This window comes from Rhinolophus ferrumequinum, chromosome 9 (genome assembly GCF_004115265.2).
Source record: "Rhinolophus ferrumequinum isolate MPI-CBG mRhiFer1 chromosome 9, mRhiFer1_v1.p, whole genome shotgun sequence".
NCBI lineage: Eukaryota > Metazoa > Chordata > Mammalia > Chiroptera > Rhinolophidae > Rhinolophus > Rhinolophus ferrumequinum.
In genome coordinates, this window is record NC_046292.1 from 74,418,754 (window position 1) to 74,443,097 (window position 24,344).

At 37.8% G+C, this 24,344-nt stretch overlaps 1 protein-coding gene across 4 annotated transcripts in view; it reads right to left on the reverse strand.

The window, feature by feature from the left end:
• Positions 1–24,344, reverse strand: part of CDKAL1 (CDK5 regulatory subunit associated protein 1 like 1) — a 623,742-nt gene that overhangs the window by 97,384 nt on the left and 502,014 nt on the right. For all 4 annotated transcript variants that reach the window (XM_033115842.1, XM_033115843.1, XM_033115841.1 and 1 more), the window contains one exon: positions 22,614–22,676. In XM_033115842.1, the coding sequence (XP_032971733.1) occupies positions 22,614–22,676 (63 nt within the window). The remainder of the gene's footprint in view (positions 1–22,613; positions 22,677–24,344) is intronic.

Below are 24,344 nucleotides of genomic sequence, written 5' to 3' on the forward strand. Positions count from 1 at the left end.
TTATTACACAGCAGGGGACAGAGTGTGTCAAAAGTGGGCCCGCAGACAGCACAAAAGAGCAGGGCTACATGCACCCCCAGAGATCCCAGCAAACGAATGACCTACATTTGATGCAAATAATTCACATGAGAAAAAGTGAGTCTGTGTTGCAGCTTGCATATAACCTGTATTTTAAGAGGCAATTAGAGAGAGATATAAAGTAAATATGGGTAGGATAAGCATTACAGACATACATCAGTCTAAATGCATCTGAGACATCAGCAAAACTATATATGTTCATGTAAATGTGCACATGGTCTTCTTTTTCTTAATTCCTCAATCTTCATAAACAAATGTACTAGGGGGAGCTTAGTACAAGTAAAAGCAGCATTAATGGGTCGTATATTAATATTTATGTTTTACTATATAAAGACCTTGCATACATTATGATTCTGTTCTGCAAGCTGAATGAATAACTAATGTTACATTATGTATGGGTACATATTAAACAGACATGTCTACACTTTCTTAGTTCAGGATATGATTAATGCAGCCTATCAGAAGCCAGATGGTGCAGAACCAGAACCATCAATCAAAATGAAAAGACCACTGCGTGCTATCCACAATGAGGTTCTCACAAATGGAGATTCTGTTCACAGACCCTAACTGGTAATAGGCAGAAAACGCCAAGAACATAGCTGCACTGTCCCACTGGGATAAAACGTCGTAGCTCAGACGTGGCTAGATAAAAAATCTGGCGCAGGAACACTCATGGCTGGAGCCCTGAACAACAGAGCTGGGAAAGCCTGAACAAACCAAACAGCCAGTCCTTAAGATTAAAGAAAAGAAAAAAAAAAAGAATTAGAAGCTTTTTAATTATGTTAATAATGTTTGCACTGATGACAGTACCTGTCCAACAGTACCCATTTCCCATTTGATTTAGGATGGGACAGTGCCACACGGTAACAAAGCAGCTGCCGCTGTCTGCCCCACGCGTGAGTTGGCATCTTGTTTCTCTTGCACAGGCTTTATTATAAATAACCCCAAATGCTTCATCGTTACTTTGCAGCCGTTCTCCACGGATCCATGGGAAACAATTTTAGTCTCTGGTATGTTTAATACTAATGACTATTTTGGGGGCAGCTGTAGGGAGAAAGGTGGTCGAAAAAACGTTTCCTGTTCCTTTAATAGCTTTACATAAAAATAACTATAGAAACACAAGGTGCTTTGTCTTTGTAAATGGATCATGTGCGCTTAGAAAATGTTAAATAATCCATATAGGCTATAGAACCTCAAAAAAATTTAAAACAAATATATAGGTTCCAATGTCTAATAGCCACTGGAATATCATTTTGGAATTCTAATTTCATGGCATTTTGGGAGATAGACAGATGTGTAGGCAAGGAGAAAATTCCAGGAAATACAAACTTCTTCCAGAAGAGTTATGCAGCCAAGTGAGATACTTAAATAATACATTCAAAACCACAAATATAAAAGCTAATGGAAATGAAAATATTTGGAAAACCTAAATGTGTTATCTAAAGATATTTTTGCTTTAAGATAAAAATTATATTATGAGCCTCATAACTCGACATGTGAGATAATTTGGGAACAGAACAGCCCACTTTTACTTTTGTAGCAACAATGAAAAAAGAAACAGCTATGCATATTACTATAAATCAGACTAAGTAGAGTGATTGAGCTTAAGAGAGTTTTTTAAATTTTAGTATTTCCTTCTATCTTCATTATTATGTTGTTTTAAAATAGACTGACATCCTAACTTATGCAAAATTTTGTTACCATCTTTGCCCTTATAATATGAGCATTTCCATGTTGTTATAAGTTATATGTAAATAAGACTTATCAGTTGGGTATTTTTCTACTACACATATATACTATGATTTACTTATATAATTAATTTCTTTACTGGTGAACATTTCAGTTTTTCCTCTCTCCCATTATTAGTAATAATACAGTGAACATTTTTGTGATAAGTGGTATTTCTGTCTTTAAGATTATTTCCTTAGAATAGATTTTCAGAAGCTGAATTGCTGAGCTTATTGATACTAAGGTTCTTTCTAAAATTTATATTGTCATCCAACACTCAGTAGTCTCAATTTTAAAAAAATCTTTAGAAATTTTATACGTGAAAATAACACTTTATTGCAATTTAAATTTGTATTCTGCTCATTACCAGGGAGGTTAAGAATTTTTCAGTGGTTAAATAATTACATTTCCTTTTTAAAGTCTTACTGGTATCTTAGAAAATATATCCTTCTTATCTACTCATAAAAAGTATCACAGAGTACTCCTCCTTGGAATGCTGAATTTGTCTAATTACTTGAAAGTAATGAACTATATTCCTTTAAAATATTTAAAAATAAATAAGTCTGACCTTGCAGACATTATGACTCTGTTTTGCAAGCTCAATGAATAACTAATGTTACATGACTAACACAGTTCCAGGTCTCCCTTGAACCTACTTCAAATCAGTGAAAATTTAACATAAATAACTAAATCTCTGAACTAAGCAATAACATTTTAGAGTAGTCATCTAGTTTTTACGGTTTCTTCCCCCTAGTGTTAGGAATGTGAAATGACAACTTTCTCAGTAACTCCCTCCCATGAAATGGATCTCTGTTTTACTTCTACTAAAACTTGAGCATTGGGTGGTTAGCATCAAGTTGCTGTTGACTTGTTTAGGGTGACTTTTCTGACAAACACACAATGATACGGACCACACCAAAGTAATTAAGATGCACTGCATGAAAGAAAAGTTGTTGTGATCAAAACATACAGACGACATAATCAAAATGGTCCAACAAGAAAGTGGAAACTAAACTGACACAGAAGCTAAATCTTTCTAGAACTAGATGTAACTGAGATAAACACACAATAAGGCAGTATGTGTCATGAAGAATTAGTATTTCTAAAATTCATAGTGATGTTTACTTGTACATTTAAAGCAGACAATACAGAAAATAAATAAATAAAAAGATCCAACCAGATTTTTAAAAATCCAGAGGCATTCAAATTTTCTCTGGCCTAGTCACAGTCTTTTTAAAAGAAAGTAATATTAACTACTTTTAATCCTCATAGAAATCGTATTATATAAAAGGTAGACAATTCAGAAACACAGATACATAATATTGGCATCGTATTGAATGCACTATTTTGTAACTGCCTTTTGAAATTTGGTATATCATAAACACTACCCAGTGTCATTAGTTAAGTCTTTGGAATATGTGTCTTTTAGTTCCACTTCAGCCATTTGTGCAGAGGGAAAACCAGGGGTAAGAGGGCTTACAGTATTGCTGACAAAAGAGAAATCAAATTCACTTCTCCCTTTGTCCTGGCACTGGCGATTTCTGCCTTACTTTCCTCTCACCACTCTGTTTTCCCAGCCTTCGCTACGGTGCTCCTTGGGTGCTGGCTATGGAGATGTCTGTCAGGGAGCAAAGAACTACTACCAGCCTGGCCAATTTTATGGCTTTCTACCAACAGAGAAGTAAGAAGGGCAAGCTACAGTTGCTTTCTTTTCTAGAAACGCACAGCAGGGCTATATAACCCAAGAGCAGCAGTAGTGTTATGCTGTATCACTGCAACTTCCGTGATCTGAATGCATGGCCTCTGATGAAAGCTACTAAGTAATCTGGAAATTCACATTTAGTTGAGCAAATCAAGTTCCCATCAATCTGAGGGGCTGAAACTGTTAAGTCCAGTGCACTCAAAGGTGGCGCGTACTAGTTTTGAATGCCAGAATAACTGGAAATAAAAAAAGTTCATATTTTGTAGAATGCAAATGTTCAAAATCAACAATAGCTACACAAAATTAAATAATGAACCCCCACCAAAAACAAAACAAAAACAAAAAAAACCCCACATGTTCTGGTGAAGTGAAAGGTCTATCAGACTCAGCAAATCTGACTTCAAGATATAGTTTTATTAATTTAGCCAACTGCCTGTGAAATTTAACCCCTGTGGACCTAGGTTTCCATATCTAAGTTAAAAAGAAAGAAAAAAGAAGGGACTGAATTAAGCTTATCTTACAATTATCCCCACTTAATGATTTTAAATATATACCCTAATACTTTGACTATGTAAGAGACAACCATAAAAACCCATCTATCACCAATTTATTAGCATGTAAAACATTCTAAGTAATCTGAGTTTGGGTCATACCTAGAGTTACCCGTGTAATTATTCTGTTTTTCCTCTGGGTAAACTAGAGTAGAATTTAAAGATAATATCCTGTAGGACAACATTATTTACTTAAGGGAATGATCAGACCCCATCAACTAGTCTACGATATGCTGAAGAGTCTACACACATCTAAGCAGAATTCCAAGGTGCAGGTACTGTTAGTGAAAGTGTAAATTGTAAGGTCTCCTTTGGGTTCACACATGTTAGTTAGCTTTATGTCCCTTCCCATCACAGGCTTTTCACTGTTACGAAATCTTGGAGTGCCTCAGTGCTATTCTAAAATGACTTCTTTAAAAAAAAAAAAAAAAAAAAAAAGAACAATTTAATCAGCTCAGAGAAAACCAGAACATTTTCATTTTTCTCCTTTAGATTTTCAGCTGGTTCGATTTTTATCTAGTTGAAGGACCTTGGTAATATTTTCTAGTATTCAATCACATGCATATTTTAATAACAATAAAATTGCCTCACTGCTACCATGTTTCTCTGAAAATAAGATGTAGCCAGACCATCAGCTCTAATGCATCTTTTGGAGCAAAAATTAATATAAGACCCGGTCTTATTATAAAATTTTATTATAAAATAAGACCGGGTATAATATAATGTGATATAATATAATATGATACAATATGATATAATATAATATAATACTGTGTTTTATATTAATTTTTGCTCCAAAAGATGCATTAGAGCTGATGGTCCGGTTAGGTCTTATTTTCGGGGAAACACGGTAATATTCTTTTGCAGATATCTAATTATAAATGTTTACTGACGGAATTGAAAGTAACAAGAACAAACATTTAGTACAAACATTTAGTAAGCCCTTACTCATTCAGAGCACTGCACCAATCTCTTCGACACACATTCTCTTTCTTGCTCCTTATAATAACCCTGTGAAGTAGGTACTATTTTTTAAATCTCCATTTTAGAGATGAGAAAGCTGAGCTCAGAGAAGTTAAGCAAATCGCCTACATTACACAACTGAAAAATGACATTAAAACCCAGGCTAGAGTGCTTCTCTACTGAAAACTGTCCAAAATAGTTGCAAAGCTTATTGGGTTTTATAAATTTTATGGTACAATGGTCCATTATGCTGTCCAGTGTCCCTAATAGAAAGATTAATGGGATATATTCTATTTAGAGATTTGCCTTAAGAAAAGGTTGTCAGTCCTCTGAATGATATACTTTCCGTTATTACAAAATGAAAGCTGTGCATTTAGCTGTTTATTTGTTTGTCTCCGCTTCCCAGAGGCACAGCAGGCTTTTATTCTCAACTGCAACAATGACTCAGATTTGGGGAGTGAACAACACAGCCCTTCTTATTTTGTCCTAAAACATCTTATTATGTACTTTTCATATAAGCCATTCTGGGGCTTTAGACAAAAACAAAAATAAAAATAAAACATGTTTTAAGTAAGAAAGGCAATGTATTGGTAAAACAGAAGTGTATTTTAATTATAATAATATTTTCTTTGGCCAGGTAAACAACCTGGTGAGGTAGTGGAAAAAAACAAAAATTAACTCTGACTTTTATTATATGCCTTAACACATATTTTCTCATTTCATACAATGACTCTGTGAGATAAGACAGGTATTATTTATATCTGCATCTAACAGATGAAAAAATTGGTGATCAGAGAAAATAACATATCCAAAGTCAAGTGACACAATATTGATTTGAAGTCAGTTCTTCAGACTCTATTATAGCATATTTCTAATATTTAGTGGAGTTAAGTTTTATTATTTGTAAAAAAAAAAATTCAATGACAGAGTGAATTCTTATATTGCTTATAAAAATAGAACATAACTACTTTTTCTGTGTTTACGTCACTAGAAATTCAAGTTCCAATATGACTCAGCAATTTTACTATATATTACATATATAATACTTCAAATTAAATATATACAGTATTGCTCAAATGTTGATGAAACCCAATAGACACATAATATTTTTATAATCTGCATAATTGTGAACATCGGTTGTATGTCTTTTCTGCATTCATTCTTTACGCCTTGGGGACTTCACCAGCCCTTCACCCCTCACGCTGTAGCCACGTGATCTGAGTGGGTTACCTGCACCACCAGCATGTGGGGTGAGAAACCTGACTGGCTTATGTCAATCAACACATTAATCAATCAGGTTTGAAGGAACTTTAGATGGATTTTCCAGGAGAGTGGGCTTCTCTCTTCTTTGTTATTGGATAGTCTGAGGAGTAGGGCTGCAGCAGCCACGTTGCTAACCCAAGGAGGTGAGCCTGAGGAATATATCAAAGATTGCCAAATGATACAGCAGAGGCTGTCACTGGTGATGCCAGTGGAGTCCTGAACGAAGCCTTGCTTAAGGCAGAATCTACCTTGACAGTCCAATTAAGGAGGCCAGTAAATTATAAATATAAACTGTCTTTTTAAGCCAGCATGAGTTGGGTTATTCACAACATAGTCCTAAATAAAATATCTAATAAGTCAATTAAGATCCTTAGGGATATGTCACATTATCAGATTAAGTACAATATGGGTAAAACCAGAAGTTGAAAATGGTGTACTCAGGGCTGCCGTTTGAGCAATATAAGTAGACCAATTCATGAGGGGGCAGTGTGTCTGAGTGTGCATGTACATGCACGCAATACAGGTAGAGGTGAGGGACGAGGAGGACTAAGGAAAATGGTAAAGGTTTAGGATAAGAGCCAGGAAAATGGGAAAAAGAGCCGACAGCAGATGCAAAAAAGGATTAGGGTTGAGGGCTCAGCTGAGAAGGAAATGCATAACTTTATCATGAAGCCAATTAACATAATTTGCTCACTTAGAACATTTGGAAACAATACAACACATACACACAAGTTGTGCAGACATATGGGACTTGAGCATCAGTATATGGTAAAGCACCCCAGGTAATTCTAATGTGCCAAGTTTGTGAACCTCTGGTACAGAAGGGGCATCTCTCCACTATAAGGAGATTGTATGCAGCTGCAAAACTCTTTATGCAGCTGCAAAAGAAAGCAAACCCTGCTTTCCAATCATTCATCTGAATTTTATATGAATGTAACATAGCTGGGAATAGAAAAGATGCATATTAAACATGAAATAAAGAAATCCCGTGGAACCAGTGCTTGTCCACACAAGCTTTTTAATTTTCCGTGTGTGTATGGAATACAGAAGATGCTTCAGAGATACACATTCAAGAGTCCCTGCACAAGAGACAGTCAGATATTTTAAAAAATCACGTTTGTTCCTTAAGTTAAGTTTTATTGAGCATCTACCATGTGTCAGCCACTGCACGAGTGCTCAGGGTTACAGACCTGTCCCCAACCTCACCGACACAATCCCTGTCCTCAAAACGTCCAGGGTCATGCGGGGAGACAGAAAGACAATGAGGTTGGGGGAGCCCCTAAAAGGGACACCTAAGCCTGGAGAGGTGGGGAGTCTAGAGGAAGGCAGGGAGGGCTTCCCAGAAGGAAGACTGCCTTTGAGTTCTCATAGGAAAGATGAAATGGGTGAACGAGATGACAGTAGCTTCTAGAAACAGAAAACAGGCTGTACACAGACAGGGAGCACAGAGAGCGTGTGGAGTTGTTGGGAATGGAACGTAACTCGGTAGGGCTGGAGTACAAGGGGAAAGGGTAGGCGCTCAGGCCATGAGGACCTTACATGTCACGCTGGGACTTTACTCTGTAAGTGACTGCGGGCTGTGCAAGCGTTTTACACAGGGGATTAGCACAGTCTGAACTGTGTTTTATAAATATCCCCATCAAAGCAGCGAAAGAATGGATTGAGGTCTGGGAGGACGGTGGGAATGAAAATAGGGAAATCAGTGTTGAGACTGATGAAGAAATCCGGGAGAGAACTGCCAAGGGCCTGCACAAAAGCAACTGCAATGCACATGATGAGGTCAAGTCTAGATAAATTACAGGAGTACAGGAGTAGAGTTAGAAAATTGTGACCAATCAAAAGTAGTGGGGAAAGGGAGAGGCAGGAGTCCAGGATGACATCGTGGTTTGTAGCGCAGTAGCTGGAAAGGTGTGTTACTATTCATCCAAGTAGCAAATACAGAGTGTATGTGTTGCGGGGTGCAGGGGCGTGAAGCAGAGAGAGAAGATGAGTTCAGTCTTGTGTATAGTAGGGTTGAGGGCCACCCAAAAGGAAACGCCCTGGAGCCTGCTGCAGGTGTGTTTGGGATGCATGGGAGCATCCTGCGTGTTCAAGGAACAGAATACTACCGTGAATGGGGAACAGCAATGTCAAAAAGACAAATCAGGAGAAGCCTGGAGGGTGAGGCCAGGGAGGGGAGAAGAAACCGTGGTAGAGAGCGATACACTAACATACTTACGTGATGTTATGAACCTGTTACCCAAATGTTATGAAATTATACACTTAGATAAGGGTTTTGCAATCCTTGAGGGAACTTTTAAAATACGTGTCTGTTACGTATTCAAAATTTATTATGAATACTCAATTTGAGAAAGATTTTTCATCCATGAGTTAAGACCATTTGTCTTGATTTAGAAATGAGTACATTTGCAAGTTATAACTGCAGTGAAAACTGGTGAATGTTTAAACCCATCAAATACAAAAGGGGAATGTTGAATCACTAATCAGACCGGAAGTGATAGCAGCTGCTGACCTTCTGGGGCACTAATTTAGTCATAGCTCGACAGCAATTTTATTCTGTTGTTCTAAACCGTCCTGCAGACTGTGGGAGGATTTCAGTAGGAGATATTAGGTTTGCCTCAATTTTTTTGTAGCAAACTTTCAGGGGCTGACCTTATCGTCTTCAAGTAAGTACAAGGCGAGTGACTGTAAAGTCAGATAAACACATCAACAAACGGGTCTGTGATAAAAGTGGACTTTTATAGCATGTGGCAGTGACCTTCATCCCCACTGAGATGCTTGTACAGAGCAAGGTGCTTCAGTTCCTTCCTCAAGAGGGCCGAGGGCAGGGACGTGCTGTACTGGTTTAACAGATAGGTTGAGTTTTCAACAAGACTCTGACTCAAGCACTATCAACTAAATTAATTTTCCAGTACACTTGAAGCTAGTCAAAGAATTTTAAGGCCACTTATAAGATGGAAAAAATAATATTAGCCAGAAAACATGGGTATCTGTGAAGAATTAAGTTATCCCAGCTAATCTTGATATTAGCCAGAGTTTGTATCTTAGGCACAGCATGTCTGTCCGTCTGTCTATCCATCCATCCACCCACGCCGCCCACCCTTTCTTGCTTCCATCCATCCACCTACATATATATATATATATATATATATATATATATATATATATATACATATATATATACACATATACACACATACATACAGATATTTATTAAAAACACATACTGAAAGCCCTCTTTTTAAAGACACTACATCAGTACTACCTTTTAAATTCTCAAAGACTCAAAACAGAGAGAGAGGCCTACGCTGCAGGGACCATTCACATACCTGTCACCAAGTCAAATGAAGCAAAGTCTATAGAGTCAAGCAGCTTAAGTGAAAAATACTGAAATTCAAAGAGCACGGTACAAAGGATAGGAATATGAAGACTTTCCTGTAGTCCACATCCTTACAGCCAGGAAGAAGAAGGAAAAACTTCTCCTGAGATCTCATGTTCAGTTAAAAAAAATTACGGCACATTCAAAATAAAAGGTTTTATTCCTTTCTTCTTTCTGTAGTGGGTATACTGCATAACAAGAGTTCAAGACTAGATCAGTTGTAAAACAAGTATATTGTAGTTTACAAATGCAAAACGCTAAAATGTAGGACTCACACAAATCTTATAAAATTCTTGTTAGGATCCTATATAGATGACATGAAACACACTTTGACTACTAGTGTTTAGGAGAGAAAAAAGTATACCAACAATATTCTGAAGATTCCTTTGTATTCAAAGTTTTGGGGTTCATAAATAAAGGTTTTTAAACGTTTACACTGAGCTCCATAGTGCTCAGTTATTTTATAATAAAAATGAAATCATAAGGTCTAGAAGATTTGGTGAGTATAGGGATGAGGAGAGGAGAGTAAAAACCACAGACCCCTACGATCCACACCACTGCATCTGCTACTCAGGAAAAATTAAGATTTCTACGTATACCTCGGCTGAAGTTTTAGAAGAGGAAGTAGATGAACTTCTCGAATCAACTAACATTTATAGAGCACCTCCCATAGGCCAAGCACTGTTTTAAGTGCTGGAGAAACAGAGTTAAACAAAACAGACAAAATCCCTGCTTCCATTCTAATAACCATAATTTTACATTCATAACAGTAACAGCAACTGCTATTAATTGAGAATGTACTATGAGCTGAATACAAGTGGTGGAGCTGTCTTTCTAGTAACTATCATTTTACAGCAAGAATAGTCACAGACATTTACTGAGCACTTACTGTGTGCTGGGAGCTATTCCAGATGTTATCCATTTTACCCTTACGATATTCCTATAAGGCAGGTACTAGTAAATTTCATTAATTCTAAAATGTACATTTCTTCTTTACAATTTTAGCATCTTTCAATTTGAGATGTATCTTCTAATCAATGATGTCTCAACATTATAACGGGCAGTGCCATTTTAATTAACGGCAAGTCTTAAGAGTGTTTTAGAGTCTATGAAATACATACAGTATTATTATTCTTACTTTATGGAGGCAGAAACAGAGGTAAAAAAAACGTTAAGTATCTCAGCAAGGTCACACAGCTGGTATGTGTAGGAGTCAACTTCAAGTTTTGAATGTGGAGGTAGCTACATAAAATCAAAGACCAAATCATTCTATCTTTGTGGCTATTTCTAACAACTGAGTGGCTACACTCAAAAAAGAAATAGAAATTAAAACTACCAGGGGTGCCAAAAAAACTGTATATACATGACTTGTATTCATCTTTTGTTATCAGTATCTATTGAGTATTACCACGTGAACACAGTTTTTTTTCCTTTCTTAAAATGTGCATACATTTTTTTGACACCCTCTGTATAATAAGATACCATGTTTTCCCTCACAGGAAAGGATTTTGAAAGTCAGTTGATACAGTGTGTAGGGGAGGGTGTGGGGGAGCAAGCACTGTTTTACCCCGTGGATGGGAGTATCCCTTGGAATATCTTGTTTAGCGGGTATCTGTCAATTCCGATCACGATCGAAATGCACGCACCTGTGACCCAGCCATCCCACTTCGAGAAATGTACCACCTAGCTAGTATCTACACATGCATGAAATGGCATGTTTGTGAGATGATACACTGCAGCACTGCCTGTAAGATCCAAAGCTCAGAAGCCACCAAAAGACCTAGCAATAAGAGTCTAGTTAAATAAAGATGGTAAATATCTGGTATAGAACATATACATCTATTTAAAACCAAAGGAACAAGGCAGCTCTTTATGTCCCAATTGATATTATCTCCAAGACATAAACAGATAATTTGTAGTATGTTAATGTTTGAATAAAAAAGCATACCCATCTCTATATAAGAACACATATGTAGGTAAGTGTTTGATTATGCAAAAAATAGCTTTAGAAGTATACACACAAAAACAGAAACAGTGGTTGCCTCTGGAAAGCAGAACATGGGTCTATAAGACAGGGTTAGAAGGAGACGTTTTTTGAAGATGGTGCAAAGTTCAAGTATTACCTATTTGATAATTAAAAACAGAGAACATACTTAGTACCTGCTCTCATAGCTGTGGTTATCGCTACCAGAACATGCCAACTATGTGACATGGACAGAGCCCCAAATTAGGAATTGAAAGACAGGACTTTTATCCTGTATTTGCTGTGGGATGATGGGTAAGTGCTTTTTATAGTTATGGTATGTAGATCAAAAGAAAAATAAAATACACTTCATATATACAACACATTCTAGTCCGTAATTTTTCCTGGAGGGGAAGAAAAAGACAAGTGAGATATGACCCCTGTCCTAAAGACATCCACAGTGTAGTAGGGTGGAATAGGTATGTCAATAATAAGTATATAACAGAGCAAAATAATTATACTGCAATATTTGTCGCCATCTTGCCCTCCTGCCTCATGGGTTATAAGCATCGTATCCTCGTTATTGTGTGCTGTTCCCTAGATGGAACTGAACTCTGAGTATGATGAGTCAGATAATAACGACATGCACGTCCTTTTGGTGGCATGGAAACAATTCTCTGTGTGCATCAGAAAAGATGCAGAGAAGGTGAAATTAATCTGGGTTTCAGCAAGACAAGGCGGCCTCTTCCTTACCGGTACAGTAGAGGTGGAATGGGGACAGGCAGTGGGGTTACGTGTCTAAGGGACTTCCCAGCTCTGTAGTTTAAGATTCGGGAGAATGGATGAACCCAGTGTTGACTTCATATTACTGTTTCCAAAGAAAGGGAAATCAAGTACCAGAATCTACCATGTTGCAGATCCAAAGAGTTACATCCCTAAGCAGAAACATAATGGAGGGTAACAAGCAAGAACATCTAAGAAATTAAGTGGAGAAATGCAAAAGTATGTGGAACAGCAATAAATATGAGTATAAAACAAAAAAATAGGAGAAGCTAATCAGCTGGCATTGAGAGACAAACTGAAAAAAAACATCATAGAAAGGAAGGGGCCCCCATGGCTGAGGGAGAGAGCAAACCAAAAAACCTTAATTATATCAACTTAAAACTTTGTTTTAAATTAAATTAGAAAAAAGACAGTGTTGATAAGAAATAAAAAGTGAGGAACGAAGACAAACAAGCAGCTTTAAAATTATCCTTGTCCAAAAAACATCTAAATTGAATTAGAGATTTCTGTTTTATGCATAGCAGCTGGATTATTTTACTTTGCAGTAATTAAAAATGGAATAGTCTCCTTTCTTACCCATGTGTATTCCATATAATGGAGTCAAATTAAAAAGAACTTGAGTTTTGAAAACTCCTTTATTTTTATTTGACACACGTGGATTTAAAATATCTCTGGAATTCTGAAAGGCACCCAAAGATAGAGTGCTGAATAATGGAAAATATTAACAATCGTTAGAAGAAGCTGGTTAACTTATTTTCTCCCCATATGCTAAACTCTCTAGTTTTCCCATTTCAAGAGAACAGTGTGAATGGACACACTAGAAAAGCATCAGGGATGCTAACTGTAATCACATCTTCTTAATCTTGCACAAAAACCCAAGAGAGAAGGAGTTACAGGCCCATGGAAATACTTTCATTTCACTCTTCTTTGTCAACAGAATTCTGGAAATTGCGCAAGTCAGCATCTGTACCAAAGGCTGGTCATCACAGGAGATGAGACAGGCAGAGACTGGGGCCTTGCAGGGGCCGTGAGCCTTGTGCTGAGGAAGATACAGGCCAGGCCTGTGAGCCCACCCCACAATCAGCATCAACTCACACGCCACCAATCACAGGGCTCTCGGCAGTCTGCACACTTGAGCAGCAGAGCTACAGAGGAGCACAGCAATACTAGCGTCCTCCTTTCTCTACTGGCTGCCAACCGGTGTTCTAAGCACCGCCAGCATCACTGTTTCTCAGGACATCTCCATGAAAATCACTTTAGCTACCAATTAGTCATTCATTGTACTGAAAAGGCATTGCTGAGAAACAAATGATGCTTTTTAGGGGGAATATTCTTCTTCCTTGAAAACAAGGTATGGATACTTTTAAATGTAACTTCTGTGTGCCTTCGAAGCAAGCAATTTTCCAGACAGATTTCTCAGGGTAAAATGCTGTCCTAAGATTTTAGAGAACCAAAGTCAAATGAGTTAGTTGTATTATCTTCTGAGCTAAAATACGAAATGTTTTAATACTATATCTGACACAAGGGTCAGCCTTTGACCGGGAGACCAGGCACACTATATAAGGATGGCATGAGGAACAGAACCAGTTTTCTCAGATCCTTCACATTACATACGGGGGAGGTTTTAAAATACTGTTTTATTTCTCTCCTTTTCATCTTTCTATCTCAGTTTGCCAAAGTGAAATCTGTAATGACATGCAACTAGGTTTGCCAGATAAGAATAATACACCCAGTTACACATGCATTTCAGATAAAAGAATAAAATTTTAGTATAAACATGTCACACATATTGTACGGGACATACTTATATACTAATAAAAAATACTCATTGTTTATCTGAAATTCAAATTTAACTGGGTGTCCCGTGTTTTTATTTGCTAACTCCGGCAACCCTAACCTATCAAGTGGATTGTGTCCTAGCCAAGTCTGTTGTCCCAATGGGGATGGGAAAAGTTGGTAAGGGGTAGTGCACACTGGTGGTGAGACACAAAAAAAGCGTTGGGGCAGGCTGTGAGAATGGTGATGCATTTTAACTGGGTGAAAAGACTGATGACAGAAGCTAAGCAGTGGGGTGGCTGGTGAGAAGTAGGAGACAAGCTGCCCAGGGATGGGTGGTACAGACACATCCTCTGTTCTCGGTACGTACAATGCAGTTCCTTGTCCCCAACTCCTCGTTCTTCCTCGTTCTTCCTTAAGCTAGTGAACTTCACAGAGGCAGCGTATAACCAATGACAGCAGCAACAGGTATTTTTCGACTTGATAAATCATTTGCAAACACAGTTAACTGCTATACCTCTGTAGATCTTCCTTTGATTATCTTTTTAATCAATGCTTTTATACTGAATGTCAGCAAAGGATCTGATCACGAGCTTTGCTTTTTCCCTATTGCTAATATTCCTGGGAGTGCTTGGGTGGGTGGTAGAGGGGAGAGGATCTTCTTCAACAGCGACCCGGGAAACGGTCCATCTTCTGCGTCATGACTCCACCTGCCCATAGAAGGCAGTCCCAAATGCTAGCTGGTATCCTGATAAACGGGACAGGACAGCATTCTGCCTGTTTCTAACTTGCCTGTGGCCGTTATCCCAGCTGCATGTATCATGACCTCAGCTGATTTTCTCCTCAGTCTTTCTCAGTGCTTCAGGCTTTTGGGCTCTGACTCACCCTATTGCTCTGGCTTGGACATCCTGTTGTGTTGGTCCGAAAGACTTCCAGTCCTTTGGCTAGAACCACTGTGCTGCCAACCTGCCCCACCCTCCCCTCCACAGAGGGGATTCGGGGAGCAAAGCGTGTGAGACGGGGTTCTATTAGAAACAGAGTTCCTGGCAGTGTTAGTCTCTGATCACATCAGCTCTGAAGTCCAGCTTAAATCCACTTTCCTTTGCCCCAGGCTGATGGTGAATTAATCAGGCAGGGGAAGAGTGGAGGTGGGAGTGGGGGTTTTTAGGATAAGCTTGGCTGCTTTATTTTTGCTTTACAGAGAGGTCATTCAATGGAATCCTCAATGCTCCTCCCCTGTCTATATCTGTCCTCTGTCTGTCCTTACTGCTTCTCACACCTCTATTTCCACATAAAGCTTACCTACTTAGATTTAGATTTGGAGTCGGGCAGACAGAAGTAGGGAAAGAAGGCCCACTTCAACCTTGACCTTGAGCTGTTTGTCTATCCACCTTTTATTAGAGTGTCTTACACTGTGGATTTTCAGCTGCGGTACTTGTGGCATAGGGGTGACAGGCATGGACTCTGCAGCCAAACAGCTCTGTAACTTGTGAGCTGTGTGACCCTGACCTTATGTCTCCATGCCTCAATTTCTTCATCTGTAAAATAGGGGATAATAAGAGTACTAATCTTACAGGGTTGGTATAAAGATAAATTTGTTAGTTATGTGTGCATGTTAAGCTTTGAGGATAGTGTCAGTTATGTGGTGTACTTTGAATAGTTTAATAATAATAATAATCCACTCAGATTCAATTCTCTTTGTCAATCCTCAGGATAACTGTCAGAGAATTCGGACATCTACGGGTCCCTGGGTATATCACTTTAACAACATTAAAATCTCTGCCATTTACACATACTTCCAATATCACCTATCCCTGCAGTTACAGTAACACAATAAACTAACATGTAAAAAGATGTCTAATTTTTAGAACAATGCCGTGTTAGAAGGAAAAAGAGAAAAAATACCTATCATGTTTCCCCGAAAATAAGACCTAGACCATCAGCTCTAATGTGTCTTTTGGAGCAAAAATTAATATAAGACCCAGTCTTATTGTAATATAAGACCGGGTCTTATATAATATAATGTAATATAATATAATATAATATAATATAATATAATATAAGCCTGGGTATAACATAACATAACATAATATAACATAATATAATACCATGTCTTATATAATAAAATATAAGACCCAGTCTTATATAATACAATGTAAGACTGGGTCTTATATTAATTTTTGCTCCAAAAGACGCATTAGAGGTGATGCTCCAGCTCGGTCTCATTTTCTAGAAAACACGGTAGATACAGTATCAGAGTTAGGCTCCAATATGATCTGCTACTCAACCTGAATCACCAGCTGAGGAGTGTTACAAATGAGGAAAATGCTTTTGGATCAGGTCGGCACAGGTCAGAAAGCAAAAGGGTAGCTACAGATACCCACTGTTGAGGCAGCAAACAGCTGAACTGTATCCACATCTTCTGTAAGAATTAGATGGTCACCTTGAGAGGGAAGATATTTTAACAAATGAAAGTACAGCGTTTACATCAAGAGAGCTCCTTTATTTAGTATGCCCTGTATTTTGAAGCTGAGTCATTCATTTGGCTTTAGAGTAGAGACGACTGGGCCAACAAATGGGTTTAATATTTACTGAAGTGCTCACTTCCCTGTGTTTCAAGGCCATAACCTGAGCATGATTTCAGAATGACATGTGAACATATAACAATAAAGGGACTCAATTAGACATTGATCCAATTGTTCCTGATATTTAGCAACATCACTAAAATTACCTTTTAAACAGTTTTTAGTCTTTGCCAAAGATGGGGAGTAGAGTTAAGTGCACAAATGGCTTTGGACAATCTGCTGCAGGGAACTGTTTTCAGCATGGCACAAACATGCCAAATCAATAACTTGCTTCTTTATCTGCATGTGCCATGAAAATCTGGCTATTGTAGAGTGCTGGATCCATTAAAAACGGCACTTGCTATTTCCAGACAGCAGATAGCTCAAAGCTCAACGGGGCCAGCAGGCAATAATCCAAATTCCCACTTCCCTCTCTAGAACAACTCAAAGCGCTCTGTTGCTACATTATGTTACTCAAAGCACAGGGGATAATGAAGGCTTGACAATCCTGTGGCTGCCTCAGGATTGAGTCAAATGGCCATTATTCTTCAAACGTAAAGAACGGGGCAAAGTGACTTTTGTTATCTGAAATCACTAGACAAATCTGATTAATGGAGAAATGTAAATCAATACATCATTTCCAAAATGAAACTGCTCCTTTTTCTGAAGGCATGATATATGTATTTATAAAACTTGATGTCACAGAAAATATTGGTCCCTTAAGAAAGAAAAGACAGTGGTAGAAACCAAGATTGTTTTTCCCCATAAGACTTTTGAAATCGATTTTTGCTGTATGCTCCTGTCCAAACGAAGCTGCAGAAAATATTTTGCACTTTTTGTTGTATTTCACGGTACACGAGTAGAAGATATGGATTCCTAGCCATGTTTGCATTAACAACAGGTCTTACAGTAGTCTTAGGACCTGTAGAATATGGAAACACATACCAATATTTTTGTATATTTAACACTGCAATTAAAAATGGACTGTACTGACCCAGTAACTTATAATTATTCCTCTCAAGTTATGCCTAGAGTAATGTTTAAGATAAAAATATCTTATAGTAATTCTCAAAGACTTAATACCTTTATAGTATCTAATTATATAAATGAATAATTTGGGGAAATATTGATTCTACCCTCCTCATCGTTTATGCTCACAAAATTTTGTGTCTTTACCCAACCACCAACACACATTCAACCTCTTTCGCTATTTCTTTTTCATTAAACCACTCTCTATAGTAATACTTCCTTTATTGAACATTTTTAAGAACCAGGTGCTCCTAAGAGAGTTCTCAAGATAAACAATTTAGTCTTAAAATATCAATGTTTCTAAAAATAGCTTATAAACATCTCTACTATTTTAAAACAAAACAACTGTTTCTTGATGTAATTTAGGCCCAATTATTTTACCCTGAGACTACTAAAATGTATGGGGATATTTGGGTACCTGGGTCCAAATTAAGTGGTTATGGGTAGCTGCATTTTTAGAGTTCCTCTGTTAATGACTTATAGTTTTTATGGCCTTGGCCTTGCCTTCATTTAGTATGCTGCCACTTCTTAATGGGGCTCTGACTTCTTGAAGCAATAACCACCCTCTATTTAACGGCTGGGCTGCTAGGGTTGACTGTGGTTTGGGAAACCAGGCATCTTTGTTTATTAGAACTAGCTTTTTTTTTTTAAGTGGACTGTTTGTGGATGGGGGAGGGGACTGAAGAAGTAATGAGGTGGGAAGAGAGAATTAAACAATAATTTTGACAGTCTGGGCGCAGGCTGGCTTACTTGTAGGTTCTGAGTTGTGTTTTAGATAGCTGAGATTGCTACATGAAGGACCCCTGGTTGAGTAAAGCACTAAGGTTTGTTTTTTACCTACTCATATGCTAACTTATGTCAAGAATATTTATACATAGCTGTTTTTTTTTTGACACATACGAACTTGTTTACAGTTCAACTGATATATGTCTATGTATGTAGAAAAATTACTAAAATAACACTAGTCATCATAAGAAAAAGCTTACTTCACCAACACAGGAGCTACATAATAATGTTACTTCTCATGTGTGTCCACTGATTTATGTCTAAAAACGTAGAAAATTATTAAAATAACAACAGTCTAAAAGAAAATGAGAAGCCCATTTCACAAAATACAGAAACTCTAATAGTGACAACCTGTTAAAGACTGACTTTTAATGGTTGAGTATGTATCAATTCATACAGGTTAAGTGTGTTTAGGAACTTAGTCAACTTTGCAGATGTTAAAAACCACTATAAACCTAAACAGAATTTTGTAACTTTTTCCTTCCAAACATTTTCATATTTTATAATAGCTTTTTACATTAGCAGATTACAGACATCTGTGTTTAGGTCATAAACCTAGATATCCCCGTGAACACATAATTTGGATAAAATCTAACAAGAAAGAAAAGAAGGAAGGAAGGAAATAAGAAAGAGAGAGGCATCTTTTACATGCATGGTAATATTTCCTTTAGGCCAAAGACAGAAAGCACATGCTAATTTGCATAGTTTTAATGAAAGTGTTCTGATTATAGCCTACTGTACTTACCCTTGACTTATCCGAAGGAAAAACTCAATTCTAGGTTGGCTTTCTGTGACCTAGAAAGCCTCTGGCCCTGAACCTTTCCTGGTAGTAGTTAGTATGATGTGTTTTCGGTAGTTAGTATGGTGTGTTTTCGGAAATTACAAGCTATGTTTATTATGTATTTATTAAAACAACAGAAGAAAGCATATAATGTACAAAATACAATCAGATTACCTGCTGCTTTGGATTACCTTCACTAATGTTCTCTTTCATTAGGACAGATAAGTGGGAGTTTAGCTTTGGTCAAAGCCTTTCTGTGTAAGTCTATCATATAAGAAATCCTGAAAAACATTTTTTTTTTATGGACATGGAACCAGAGATAACAGTCCAAAATGAAATTCTTCCAGTCTCCAGCAAAATTTGTCGTCAGATCAGGTATTTTCCTTAATACTCCTTCTGAGTGCACATTTGCTCTAAGTTTTCTTTGCTTTTGGTAACAGCATTTAAGACAAGATCAACTGACCATTTGCAACCTAAACAATGGCTTTAGGGCACGATTAAGAAATGCACCTGGCCTGACTCAAACAACACAGTTTGTTTATCCTGGTGACTTTCCTGTGTCTGGGGTCAGGCAGGAGCAATCTTGGTTGGGGGGAAGAAAAGAAGAGCAAATATAACCGATTCCCTGAGAACAAAACGGTTTTACGAACTACCTTTTGTAATTACAACTGTTTTAGCAGTGTCTAGTAGGCAAGGCTGTCATTTAAGTGACCCACTATAATTTGGGATGAAGCCTCAGGAAATTATGCCAACTTAAGAACAGGAGTTGTATTTCTGAGTTTACTCAGCATAATGAACCCACTGAAATGTGGAGTATCCCTTCGGTAAAAATGACATCAAGGGAAACATTAACAATAAAAGGAATCTAGCTTAGAGAGGAAAAGAACATTGTAACACTCACTCCAAGGAGCAGACCACAGTTTATTTTACTTTTCGCACCTTTTTTTGTTATGGAAAATTTCAATCATATAGAAAAAAATACACGGAATAGAATGATGAACCCCACAAACCCATCATTCATTTTCAATAATCCTCACCACATGGCCAACCTTATTTCACTCTACCTACCCACTCCTCTCCTTGAATTCTTTCTTAAAGCAAAGCCCCAGTCCGCCTACGTTTTGTTATATAAGCTTTCATTTACGATATATGCATATATTTAACCTAAAAGTAACCCCAGGCATCTCTCTGGGCATGAGATGTTTACACCAACTTTAAACAAAACGTTTTAAACTAAAACCTATCTGTCTTGAAGACTTAATTTGTTTGAACATATTTGGTTAATTAAAATGACAATGTACTTTGAATCACAACCTTCTATTATTTTATTTACCAGGAAAGGAACGTTCTGAGGTTGAGAAAAGAGTGCTCACTGCTCAGTGCCTGGAATTCTAGTCTTTGTGGACATTAATCAACATGAGACAAGGTTAAAAGTAACTCAGACTTGCCCTGACGGAGCGTGGTAAAATGGGGAGAGGCTTCGTACGGGCAGGAGCTGCTTCGGTGGAAACGTTTCTCTTTTCCCTCACTTCACACACAGAATAAAACAGAATGCCAACATGCCAAACCTTGGAAGCTTCAAAATCACTCATCAAGCAGTCTAGCTACTTACAACTTACAATTTATTACCAATCTTAAAGCAAAGATCAAAAGGAACTCCATCTAGCATTTATATTCAGTTCCTCATTGCCTGATGACTAATTTGTAAAGGAATGAAGTCTTCACAGGGGAAGCCAAAGCAATCTGAGGTGACTTTGATACAATGCCACAAAGGATATGAAGAGGAAGCCGGTAGAAGCTGCAAATGGCTAAGTTCCATTAAGAGTTCTAATAAAAGAATAATGGAATTTCCCTTAACTGTGAATTTAAAAATGTTAGAAGTGGGCAAAATTTAGACAACTCAAGCAAAACCTTTGATTTGTCACAGGCTTTTGTTGTTGTTGTTAAATGTTAACTTTAGCCACTGTTGCATTTATGTTAATTACAAGGCTTCATCTAAAAAATGCAACTTTTCCATCAGAAATCTGTCCAATCTCATTCCTTTTGTTGTTGTATTACTTATCAGCCTGCACCTTCCGTTTGCATTTATCAGACACTACTAGCTCTCTCAACTCTTTCAAAAAAATTGCTGTATTCTGCAAAGTGATTGATTTAACTTCAAAAAGGTGACTTCAAATGACATGATTTTTAGTATCATATATTGCCATGGTCATATGGAGCATAAACACCTCTTTTACTAATTTTTGGTGCTTAAGTCAGTTGGTCACTATAGAAACACCAGAAGCTATCCAAATTCGTTCAACTTCTATGAACAACTGGCATGATTTTTTCCTCCTGAATCCAGACATCTTCACATTCTCAACTGAGGAAAGTATTTTTAACACTACTTATTTTGGCTAGTTAAATAATCCCCACCACATGTCTCCCTGTAAATTCATAGATAAAGATTTAAGTTTACATTAGCAATTCAACTGTGCAAATTTTTGTTTGCTTCTGAAATCACCTCAAATTAACAGTCTTACTGGAACCTTCCATGATAGTGAAGTTTTGCACAACTCTCAGAAATCTTGTAATATGTTTCCCTATGAAGATGTGGTGTTGAGCATTTTCTTTAAAAACAGTCATTCTGGTTTTTTTTTTTTTTAAAGAGACCCTACCTCGTACAAATACATGGTGAAATGGTCATAAATGAAAAGATCTGAGAATTCTTCAAATACAGGGCCTGGAGAGCATGAGGTGTAAATGAGTTAAGACTGGCCCTGGGTATATAAAGCTGTGGGATGATACACAAGCGTTACCACAGAATTTAGTCTTCTGTGTAGTAAAACCTTTGGCAGTGGACATTTCAGATATAATGCTATACACAGCTTTTTGTTAGGAGTTTTATTTAGAAAAATAACTTTCTATCAGGCGCAATGGAGAACCAAGAGCTGGAACTATCCTTACCAATTCAAAAACCAAGTCCATCACTACAGTGTTGGCTAAGAAAAAAATCAACCAAAAAAAAAAAAAAAAATATCCCAAATCTGTCTTTCCAGTCTTTAAGATTTCAGGGGCAATATGTAACTAGACTTTAATGTGAATAAAATATAATAATTTTAGTTCAGAAATACAAATTTGCTGTTTTAAAGAGCTCGAGTTGAAAATTAAAACGGATATATAAACGGAACTGGTAAGTGTAATTCAAAATCACTATATGTAGGTGAAAATTGTGCTATATATTGAGAAAGACTTCTACCCAATACACTAATCACATGCGTCTCTTACCTTGTGATCATATGGATTGTAAGAATGAAATACTCCAGAAAGGTCTTTTGTTCTTTGCTTTTTCTGTGGAACAACACATAAATATTTGAGTTAATAGGTGGCAACATACAGGTGCATATAGATCTACATGGATATTTATCTGTGTCTTTCTCTCTCTCCATCTGCATTAAGATATTGTTTATTTAGACATTCTTCCTTGTGCAAGGTGAGAGGCTACAGTGTCAATCTGATACACATGATGCAATTAGAAACCAAAGCCACTTTGTGGATTACTGTCACAGGCCAGCCAGGCAACCTCTTAGTAGAAGGTTTCATATTTAAAACACTGATCATCATCAAAAACTCTGTATTTAAACACATATCTCAGAGACCGAAACAAACAAAAAAAAACACCACAAAACAAAGGTGAAAAGAAAACTCAAACACATTTGGGAAACTTTGATTTTATTGTAATGCCCACTGCTGTTACTCTGAACTGAGAAAGAGCATGCATCCATTTCAACAACAGACCTTCTAGTGACTCCTGGTGACACCGTGGGTCTATCTACGTGGGGCTGCCTGTGTTCTGTCACTGCTATATAGCCCACGTGCCTTGCATGGTGTTTCACACTCCACAGGCACTCAATACATACTTGCTAAATTAATGAATAAATAAAATACCTGAGTTAGACAGACATACAACTGTAAGTATCTATAATGATGACATGTAAACCTCATGTATAGTTAGGAAAAGAGAGGCCTCTTTTCACTTCTAATGTTATGTTCTTCTCAAGTTGCACTCAGGCATATTCAAGTTCCCTCTGCCCCCCAACCTTACCCCCAGGGTCTGTCACAGTGAAGTGTGGGATTCTCTTATTATAACCCACTGTAAGAATCAGCTGTTTTCTCCTACTCTGTGATCTGTATACCCGCCATAACCACCATGCAAAATTGTGTGCATGACACTGAAGAAGTGCCTTAAGTCTCAAGAGTACTGGTCACGGATCTGGTGGTGCCACTCTCAGTGTGCATATGTGCAGGCAAGGGCAGAAACTACACTGACATTGTAAAAACTATCATCCAGACCCCTCAGGCCCACGCATTTAAGTCTGCAGTCCCAAAGTCTCTCTGGGCACCAGGTGACCGGCTCTGCCTGCGCAATAAGCAGGGGGCTCTTTGGTACAGCAGAGAACAACCTGGACATTGCTTGGTGGGCTTAGGCCGAGACAGTCGCTGCTTTTTGTATTGCTTTGTTTTGTTTTGTTTTGCTTTGTCTTTATATCTTTGATATCTTTGCCTCTGTCGAGTGGGGGTTATCAGGTGGTTTTGCATGTGAACGTATTTGATATTTTTCTTTGTTGTTGTTGTTGCTGTTGTGCTTGGTGATTTGCTTTGTTCTGAAACTGCCCTGCCGGGGCCCAGCTTGTGAGGCACGGTCAGCAGATCAGAAATCTCCCGCCCGCACCCATACACACACACTAAAGAAGTGCCCTAGGACTCTGGAGTTCTGGACAAAGGGCTGGTGGTGCTACTCTCGGTGTGCATACGTGCGGACAAGGGCAGAAGCTGCACTGACTTTGTGGAGACTATCATCCAGACACCTCAGGCCCACGTATTTAAGTCTGCAGTCCCAGGGTCTCTCTGGGCACCAGGTGACCGGCTCTGCCTGCGCAATAAGCAGGGGGCTCTTTGGTACAGAAGAGGACAACCTGGTCATTGCTTGGTGGGCTCAGGCCGAGACGGTTGCTGCTT